Below are 10,897 nucleotides of genomic sequence, written 5' to 3' on the forward strand. Positions count from 1 at the left end.
TATATATATATATATATATATATACACAAGGCATATCCATTTCGGTACAGTATGTACATGAGGTTAGATGTAAGGTGCATCTACATAGCCGTATATACTGTACATGATGTTAGACATTAAAGGAGTATTTCACTTTCAAAAAAACTTTTGGTCATTTTATCATCTACTCAGGCCTTTGTGAGCCCTCCAGACAGTTTTTAAGTTGCTTGATTAATTATTTAGATATTTGATATTCATTTTATCAGACACGCCCCCTTCCTATACAAACCCACTGTAACTTCAAACTTCATTTTAACCATGTTAGATTCATCAGAAACACCCGTCCTTGGTTCTGGTGACTCACCCTGCCCTCCTAATGCGTGAGGGGGCCGTGTTTTTCTGATTACTTTTTTCATTTATTTTATTACATTTTTTTATTGTATTAAATTTCTTTCATTTCCCCAAAAAAATATTAAAAATAAATGAAAAAAGTAATTGAAAAAACACGGCCCCCTCACGCATTAGGAGGGCAGGGTGAGTCACCAGAACCAAGGACGGGTGTTTTTGATGAATCTAACATGGTTAAAATGAAGTTTGAAGTTACAATGGGTTTGTATAGGAAGGGGGCGTGTCTGATAAAATGAATATCAAATATCTAAATAATGAATCAAGCAACTTAAAAACTGTCTGGGGGCTCACAAAAGCCTGAGTAGATGATAAAATGACCAAAAGTTTTTTTGAAAGTGAAATATCCCTTTAAGGTGCCAAAATAATATCATCGTGTTGTACACAAGAATAAAGTGCAAAGAGTGTCAGCCCATGTTACCTTCAAACCACATAGTCCACTAAAAGGTACCTTTCACTGGTACAATCCACATGGTAAAAAAATTATGAAAAGGAAAAAGTCCATGGTCATGCCTTGTTCAACAGTCTAATGGTAGCCTTTTGGCAGCTGTTTATTAACCTGGTGGTCTTGCCCTTGATAAAGAAGTTTGGCCTGCTTGCCTGGAAACACCGGCTTAATGCACCATAAAGGTAGCCTACTGTGTTCCTGGACAAAAGACAGATAGTGTTAGCACCAAATTTAAGTATAAAAATATATATATATGTATGGTCCTAGACAAAGGACAGATAGGTCAATTAACACGTTTTAGTTTGAGTAGAAGATGCAAATAGTGTGCTACAGCTACTATTCATGAAGTTAATAGTAGTTAAAGACATGGTTGGAAATCGATAGTCATGTGAGTGTACTGACTTGGGCTGCTTTGTATAAAATTATTATTATTATAAATAATTATCGACAAATAAAAATAACTTTACATTATATATTGCAGTAATTTATTACTTCTATACATTATATTACAAAGAAGATGGTGCAATTCGATCGTGAATGACAGTTCTGTGTTTCTGTGAAGACTGTGCAGTGATGTCAGTGGGATCAGATGCACACAGTTGCATGCAGTTAGCGTAGCGCATACGCTCCGCTGGGACCGGAAGCGCTACTGAACGAGAACGTGAACGAATCATTTGAACGAATCATTGCCGTGAACGTGAACGAAATCGTTTGTTTACCGAAATGAACAGTTTTTCCCACCACTACAGCCCTGGGCACCACGCTCGGGGGCGAGTGGGGGGCTAAAAGGGTGTAAAAAAACACATCGGCAGCACCCTTCACCTCGCTGTGAAGCGAACGTTTTCTGCAGCACCCCCTCCTGACAAAAGGGTTGAACCCGCGGGGTGGGCAAAACGGGTCGTATTTCCGGGCACCACGAATGGTTAATCCGGTCCTGTTGCCTGGCCATTGTCGCTGTAGGGGTATGAACAGTTTGTGGCTGGGGTGGTGGGCTGGTGCCTGTCCTTGATTATGCGCTGAACTTTGACTACACACCTCTACCTTACCAAGCAATAACACGTTGCAGTGGAAAATAATCATATATTGTGCATGAAGATGAATGCATGAGCCCAAGTTTATTCAGAAGAGTGTCACGCAAGCCAACAGTATATTCCTCTCACAAGGCTTCAGCCTTGCATGTCCTGGCACTCAGCCCATCTCATCCCAATACTCCCCACATGTCTCTTACAGTCACGTTATATACTCATACAAGCAGGACAAGAGGCCAAAAGGACCTTAACGAAAAAGACAATATAAGTGTTGTTACAGTCAGACCCCCTGGCTGGGGCCACCCAGCTTTGTCACCAACCAACCAACCAACCAGCCGACACCTTGGTCAGAACAAAAGAATCACCTGAGGCCATTGATCAAAAGGGTTGATTGAATCGAGACAGGCCTTCAGGCCAAGGTGTTAACTCACACCCTTACTAGACGCGACCAGTCAGAACAGTCATTTACTGTAAATGAAATATAAAAATTAACAACTTATTATATCCCATTACACATATCCTGACGGAGCGCTTTCAATGGAGCTGTTGAGGTGCAGCGTGAGGATACGGGGGCCTACTCCAAACTTCTTCAGGCGACGAAACCAGTATAGTCGCTGCTGAGCCTTTTTCCTCACATGCGTGGTGTGTGTATATCCCACCTGAGCTCCTCAGGTGGGATCGATGTGTGCTCAGAGAAACTTCAACTCGTTGATACATCTGTGCAGAGTGCTGTATTGGCCATGGGACGCTATGACACGCCGTCCCACCAGTCTTTAGAGCAGGAGCATGTGCACGCCCATGCATAGATTAAAAACAACCCTGAAGTTCACACCTCAACAACGTTTACAAAGGCTGCTGACTGCCGGGTGTCACGCCAGGTGAATTAACAGAGAAATGAGCCTAGATGCCTATCAAAAGTCCATTGTGTGTAGGTGTTAAGCGACATGTGCGTGACGTCTTTAAAATAGCGTCCCAGCAGAGATTCACCAAATCAACACTGCCTGTGCATGAACACAAATCAAGGCTTTAAGGTTTCATGACATTCAGCTTTACAACACATTAAAAGTCTTTGTCATGGTACTTCAAACGTGTATAACTGAAAATTCCACTCCAGTCAGCCATTGCAGGTGTTTTTCTCTCACATTTCTAAAGCCTTTTCAACTGCAATGTCAAAAGTAATCTTTGCCTGCGGGTGTCGCTGTTGAGGGATTTTGCCTGACAATCATCGCCTCTGCTCCACCCCCCCAAAGGAAGGGATAGGGGAGGGGAGGGGCGGGAGGAGAGGAGAGGGGGTGGGATTAATGGGCTGTGACATCAAAGTCAAGGGGCCAATCCCAGATTACTTTTCAGCCTAATTATTCAAAAAACCCAGACCACAGAAAATCCACTGAATGTTCAAAGTTCAGCCTTTTTGGGTGTAATTGAGGTCATAAAACCCCCCCTAAAAACATGAAAAATTAAATAAGTGAAAATGAATGTGATAGAACCTTTAAACACTTTCATGAAGGAGTAGAACCACACTAAAAGAAATGTAAGATGTTTCATGAATGTGGCTTAGTCAAAGAGGCCCGTTCTTGACTGTAAACACTTACATTGTCTAACCGACTGAAACTCTTGTCACACTGTTTCCATTGTGGATACACTGGTGTGCTTTCAGGTGTCCTAACTCATTAAAATGCTTGTCACAACTGTTAACAGTGGAAAGGTTGTTCTCCAATGTGGATTCGCTGGTGTTTCTTCAGACTACCTAACTCATTGAAACTCTTGTAACACTGTTTACTGTGGAAAGGTTCTCCTCCAGAGTGGAGATGCTGGTGTGTCTTCAGGCTGTGTAAACTACTTAAATTCTTGTCACACTGCATACAGTAGTAAGGCTTTTCCCCAGTGTGGACACGCTCGTGTCTCTTCAAATTGTCTAATTTAGAGAAGTTCTCGTCTCCAGTGTGGACAAACTGGTGTTGTTGAAGAATACCCATAGTACTGAATCTATTGCCAAACTGTTTACAGTGGAAGGGTTTTTCTCCGGTGTGGACACGCTGATGCACCTGTAGGTCTTGTAACCCACTGAACCTTTCGTCACACTGTTCACAGTGGAAAGGTTTTCCTATCGCGTGGAGACGCAGGTGTCTATTCCGAGCAGCTGAATACTTGAAACTCTTGTCACACTGGTTACAATGGAAAGGTGTTTCTCCATTGTGGATTCGAAGCTGGTGTCGCGTAAGGCTCCTTAAGTCACTGAAATTATTGCCACATGTTTCACAATGGAAAGGTTTCTCTCCAGTGTGTATAAGTAGGTGTGTCTTCGGGTTCCCTAACAGACTGAAACTCTTGTCACACTGTTTACAGTGGAAAGGTTTTTCTCCGGTGTGGACAGGTTGGTGTGTCTTCAGGTTGCTTGACCATCTGAAACTGTGTGACACCATCTTGTCACACAGCTTACAGAAGTGGGTTTTTGTTCCTCTGTACTCCAGATGATGAGTCTGCTTTTCTTCACCTGGTTGAGTGAAAGTCTTAGTAAGACTGTAAGATCTTGGTTGGTTTGTGTCTCCTTGTTTCCGGCTGGTTCCAGAGCTGGTGACTTCCTGACAGGCTGCAGTGCTAATCTGTCTGTTCCTCAGCATTTGGCAGTAGAGGTCGTTGTGGCAGCTCTGCAGGTGTTTATGGAGGACGACCTGAGACGGGAAGGTGTATGGACACCCAGGACATAACACCTTAGTCTGGGAAGACTGGGACCACCCCACTCCTTCCAGGAGTTCTGGTTCATGGTCAAAGTTTCCACTACACGGGGACGGAGTCATAGGTTCTGTTGTGGCTGGAAAAGCCATCCTTATGCTCTCTGTATTATTATCTCCCTTTGTTCTCTCTTGGTCTCAGTGGGAAGAAGTGATGCTGTAAAGTACCTTCACACCTTATGTATGCTGAGCAGAGCTGTGGTCTTGACCTCATCACGACACAAACCGTTGCCACACATGCCTAACGACACCGATTTTTAGAGCCCGACCGATGCCATCATTTTGTGTCCGACGCCAATCAGCATTTTGGAGAGTCCTAATAATAATAACTAGATGTCACATCTAGTTTTCCGTCGTCACATCATCTTTCCGTCGCGGCCCTCACATCTAGGCCCTAGATCTGAGGCCTGATCTGAGGTTGGTCCAGTCCAAAACTCATCAGATGTCAGGGTGTTCTAACTCTCCAAACTTTCCTCTGTCATCCCTTCTAAGACACCACCGCTATTGCACCATTGTTTAAAGTTAAACCACCACTCGTCATAGTCTCCAAACATTTCCTCTGTCATCCCTTCTAAATAGTCAATTTCCTCCTCGTGCTTTAGTGGTGTGTGTAACAGATTCACATCATCATCCTCTTTATCCTTGCCCACATTGTATTGTTCCAGTTCTTCCCTATTTACTTACTTGGCCTAGTCACTCTGCACACACGTCATGCGAAGTCCGGCCCCTCTGGCATCTACTCTCCTCTCGGCTCCTCTCATCCCCTCTCCTCCCTCCCCGCTTTGCTTTGCGGCCCTAACCTCTAGTCCCAACCTCCCAACCTCGGTCATGTGACAAACAGGTCAGACTTCCTGTATATGGTTGCTATGGCAACCTGCCAGATCAGACTGAGGGTCTGATAGGCAAATCAGAGAATCAATCAAGCCGAGAGTCTGATCACAGATCGAGGTGGGGTAAGATGCCTAAAATATAGCCAAAGCTCTGATCAACAGTCTGTGGCAAGTTTCGGGGCAAATGGAGTGATCCTGTGCTTGCTTACCCCGGACGAACTTTCTGAGCTTTTGTCAATTATAGAGTAGTAAGAAGATAGTAAGATAAGATAATATAAGATAAGATACAAAAAAACATTTGCATAAAATAGTAAAACAAAAGTTATTTTTAATTCGTTTTTTTATAGCAAGGGGGGCAAAGAAAACCTTGGGGTTAAAACCTGAATAGCTAACCCAATGTTGTATTAAGGGAAGGGGGGGCATTACCGTGGATGCATTGGTGGGTTAAACAGGGAGATCTTGCATTCTGTCCGGGAGGAGATGGGAAGCCAGTGCAGTGAGTGGAGGATGGGTGTGATGTGCTCATATTTATGCACTCTCATCAGGATCATAGCAGAGCTGTTGTTGCTGGATGTATTGGAGCTTTTGAAGGCTCTTGCTTGGGATCCCGATGAGAAGTGCGTTACAGTAGTCCAGCCTGGAGGAGACAAAGGCATTGACTAGCTTTTCAGCATCAGCCAGACTGAGTGTCGACGCCAAACACACAATTAAATCGTTAATCGCAATTATTTGAGTGACAATTAATCGTCAACTTAAATATGTAATCGTGACAGCCCTGAGAAAGTGGTCCTGTCTAGACATGGGGGGAGATCAAAAATAACTACATGGGTGAATTAATCTTGTGATACTGACGACTATTGCAAGTTCAACTATACAGTCATTTGCATTGTCTTCGTGTCATCATCACTATTTCTTACAAAAAATACATATTTTCATGACCACAACATTCGATTATACCCAACTTCCAATCGCATGTTGAGGGCCCTCTATTGCAATGGTTCCTAAACTTTTCCGGCTGCGACCGAACCCCCCAAAATAATTATATTTGAACTGGGGACACCCCACCCTGACAAGCTCTTGGAATTGTAGGCATTACATTTAGTTTGACTCGGTTCCACAGATAAACATTGTGAAAATAGCAGAACTACAAGCTCACAACGCCTCGCACTGCGAGGCGTTGTAAGCTTGTAGATCTGCTATTTTCACAATGTTTGCCTCTTTCTGACATAATATTAAAAACATTGGCCAATTGTGTATTAAAAAGGTCTTAAAAGTCATTAAATTGTCTCTTTAGAATTGTGCAGATACCCTGTATACACTTATACTGTTTGTTGGTTTGTTTACTGTTGAGTGAGAAAACAATGTTGCACATTAAGCTAATCATCTGGGGACCCCCAGTTTGGGAACCACCGCTCTATAGCACGCACCTCCAAAAGCACTTTCACAGCCCACAGGAGGAGTCACAAACGCACACGATCTAACTGATTGTCGCACGCACTCTATATTTCACCCCCGCAACGCTCTCGCTGCACCCCCCACGACTCACACAGCCCTGAGATAGGGCCACCCATCCTGGCGCAGATCTGTGCTCAGTGAAGTGTGCTTTTCTAGTTCTCTGTGTTTTGGTTATTGTGTCGTGACCCGTTTTCCAAAACATAGAGTTCCACTCTGCTTGCCAAGTGCTAATGCAGAAATGGAATGTTGTGTTGACCTCGTACATTTAAATGTTGGCTCTGATGTAACAGTCAAAACAGTATGTTTTGACTGTTACATCTGAGCCGACATTTAAATGTACGACATTTAAACCACTCACTTCATTCTGTCCTTCACCGGGCCGGCGGGGACCGGGCTCCTGGAGGAGGGAGATCCTGAGGTCGAGGAAGACAAAAAGTTGCCAAAGAGAAACACATAAACAGCCTCTCAGAAAGCCTGACCATGTCTATGTCTATTTTTATTTATGTTGTTTCATTTTATTCATGTTTTTTTAGTTTTTAGTTTTTAGTTTTTAGTTTGTTCTGAAATGCCTGTCATTATGTTTTCATTTCATTGGTCAATGTCACTAACATAAGGGTACTGTGGATATTATTGCCAAAAATATCTATACTATTACTATTCTGCAGACAATTGGACTCGAGTCATAGTGACTCGACTCGAGTCTGACTCGAGTCGCATATTTGACGACTTGCGACTCAACTCGGACTTTGAATGTAAAGACTTGCGACTCGACTCGACTTAGAAGGTAAAAGACCAACGAGACTTGAGACTCGACTCCGACTTGCTAGCCAATGACACTCGACTCGACTCGAGACAAGATGACTCGGATGACTCGTTTTGTTTTTTTCCCTGTGAATGATCTGTGTGTGAAATGCGCTCTCTCTTTATACAAACCCATGCTCACTCTACCGCAAATGCGCTCTCTCTCTTTATACAAACCCATGCTCACTCTACGGCAAATGCGCTCTCTCTCTTTATACAAACCCATGCTCACTCTACCGCAAATGCGCTCTCTCTCTTTATACAAACCCATGCATACTCTACCGCAAATGCGCTCTCTCTCTTTATACAAACCCATGCTCACTCTACCGCAAACGCCACCGCCACCCCCAGCGGGGTCATTTTGATTCTACGACGGCTGCCGTCCAGTTATCATCAGTGCCAGTGTTGTGAGGAAAAACAAGCAACCAGGTCTAGGAAAACCAGCCCAAAAGAAGCGAGTCAAGCGACTATGGGCCACATGAGCACTCTAACATATACATCAGCTATTTGAAAATAGCAGATCTACAAGCTCACAATGCGTCCCGATGCAACTATAGTCGTTCGTGTTTTGTTTATGACCCCAGCCTGCAGCCACCACCCCAACAACAACAGTAGCACCAGCCAGCGAGATATACGTACTTGTAAACATGAAAGTCACTCACCACTGTCGAATTTACTTTATCCATGGTAACAGCAATAAAGTCTCTGCGTAATCCATCACTTTCTCACGTCGCCACTTTTCCATTTGTCCGCAGGTTTAATAACTTTAACTTCACCAAATCACTCCCACCAAACTTGAATTCCTTCCTTATTTTTCTTAAGTTTCTCTCTGCTATATATATATATATATATATATAAGCTTAAAGAGATGCCTTTATTCCACTGTTGTAGTTTTTTTTTTTTTTTTACCAAGGACCCCTTTGCAAAAACAAAATAAAAACACGTGTAGTGTTGCCAGATCTGCTTATTATGCCAGATCTGCTTATCATCATTTCCCCGCAAGATTTTATTTGAAAATAGCAGATCTACAAGCTCACAGCGCGTCGCGAGCTTGTAGATCTACTATTTTCAAATAGCTGATGTATATGTTAAAGTGCTCATGTGGCCCATAGTCGCTTCTTTTGGGGTGATTTTGGGCTGGTTTTCATAGACCTGGTTGCTTGTTTCTCTCACAGAATCTGGCAACACTTCATGTGTCCTGTAGTACTAGATGGCTAAACTGTGCCTGATGGAAAATCAGGCACAGTATAAAAAATATAATATTAAAATACTACAAAACAAACACAGACACGCCAAGATTATAGGCCTAATAGGCCTATAGATAAATGCCATTAATGTATTTCCTTTCCTGCATCATTTCAACCACAGTTTATCCAATATTCATTAATAATTAATATAATTGTAGGCTATTTGTCTTTGATTGACCCAACTGCACCCAAACTGCAAAATGTACTGTCAGTAAATTATAATTATGTGTGTGTGTGTGTGTGTGTGTGTGTGTGTGTGTGTGTGTGTGTGTGTGTGTGTGTGTGTGTGTGTGTGTGTGTGTGTGTGTGTGTGTGTGTGTGTGTGTGTGTGTGTGTGTGTGCAGTTTTATGTCTGCTACACAGAAATGTCACACTACTCAGAAAGGCAGTGCCAGTTTGAGCCTGCCAAATGTTTAAAAATAAACAATTTTGTATCAAACATGCCATTTCTTTAGTGTAATTTGGCCTTTCCCTAGTTCTAACTAAATGATCAGACATGTAATGTTGTAATGGATAAATGAACAGCTTTATGCTGGTTTAATTCTTGATTTTAAGATACAGTTTCTCTCTTCAAGATATAAACCTGAGTGCTTTGTGGGTGGGCTGGGGAACAATAGTAGTGAGGGACTTGACACAACCTTGTGACTCGACTTGACAACCTTGTGACTCGACTTGTGACTCGGCTTGACTTGCCCACAACAGAAAGACTTGGGACTTGGACTTGGGACCAAATGACTTGGGACTCGACTTGGACTCGGACCGGAGGGTTGGATTGACTTGGGACTCGACTTGGACTTGGGACCAAATGACTTGGGACTCGGACCTGAGGGTTGGATTGACTTGGGACTCGACTTGGACTTGGGACCAAATGACTTGGACTTGGGACCAAATGACTTGGGACTCGACTTGGACTTGGGACCAAACGACTTGGGACTCGACTTGGACTCGGACCGGAGCGACTTGAACAATTGTCTGCTATTCTGTGCCTACGGGTCTACAGACCTTGGGAAGGGTGGGAAGGGGAAGGGGGAGAAAAAAGAAAGAAAAAAAGGCGCCAAACAAATGTATTAAAAAAAAAAGTCATTTACAATGTACATGGAATTTTTTCAATTTGTTCTTATTTACTTTTTTTTTCTCTCTGCTCGTTTGCAATGCAAATATGGTGCTCAATAAACACAAGTTATTTAAAAAAAACATTGTCCTTCAACTCTGTCCCCTTTTCACACAAAACCTTTGTTTATTTGATCTTTTACTGCAGGAGTCCCTGAACCAGTCCAGTCCGGAGGAGCCGGGCGATGGTGTCGACAGTTAGGCGTAGAGAAGAGAAGAGAAGAGATGGGTGAATCTCCTTGAGCTCTCCTTTTTATCTGTTGTCCTGGAATACCTCTGTCTGTTGTTCTCTGTTGCTCTATCCACACATATCCAGCTACTATATCCACACACATACTGTAGTACAGAAGGTAGGTACTTTATTAATCTCCGGGGGGATATAGGCTCTATGCACAGCAGCCATTTTGGAAAGAAATTGGACGTCTTCCTTACCTTCCTTCATAGGTTTTTCCAATGATACTAATGAAGCAGTGTTGATTTTGTCAACTAAAACTAAGACCAAAAATGTTCGGCGACTACCTTTCTTCACTGACAAAAACTACATAAAAACTAAGCTATGATGACTAAAACTAAGACTAAATATATTGACAATTTTGTCAACAAATAAAAACTAGACTAAAATGTTAGTGAGGGACTAGTGGAGAAGAGATCCAGTAGAACTAAAAGACAAGTCATTTTATGTTTGGTTGCGCTCGGGTGTTGTGCTCTGAGCATGCAACTAAGTGTAAAATCAGCCATTACGACGCCATCAAGGCACCGCCAAAATACATTTTAGTCGACTAAATCAAAGTGTAGATTTTGTCGACTATAATCTTATAATCGACTAAAACTAGTAAAACAGTAAAACATTTCAGATGACTGA

At 42.7% G+C, this 10,897-nt stretch overlaps 1 protein-coding gene across 1 annotated transcript in view; it reads left to right on the top strand.

The window, feature by feature from the left end:
• LOC308096707 (6-phosphofructo-2-kinase/fructose-2,6-bisphosphatase 2-like) overlaps positions 1–10,588 on the top strand; it is a 68,223-nt gene extending 57,635 nt beyond the window's left edge. Inside the window, exon 16 of the mRNA XM_080444125.1 lies at positions 10,184–10,588. Coding sequence (XP_080300251.1) covers positions 10,184–10,237 — 54 coding nt within the window. The 3' untranslated portion in view covers positions 10,238–10,588. The remainder of the gene's footprint in view (positions 1–10,183) is intronic.
• The last annotated feature ends 309 nt before the right edge of the window (positions 10,589–10,897 follow it).

The sequence above is a fragment of the Gymnoscopelus braueri genome (genome assembly GCF_963280865.1).
Source record: "Gymnoscopelus braueri genome assembly, chromosome: 12".
Lineage (NCBI taxonomy): Eukaryota > Metazoa > Chordata > Actinopteri > Myctophiformes > Myctophidae > Gymnoscopelus > Gymnoscopelus braueri.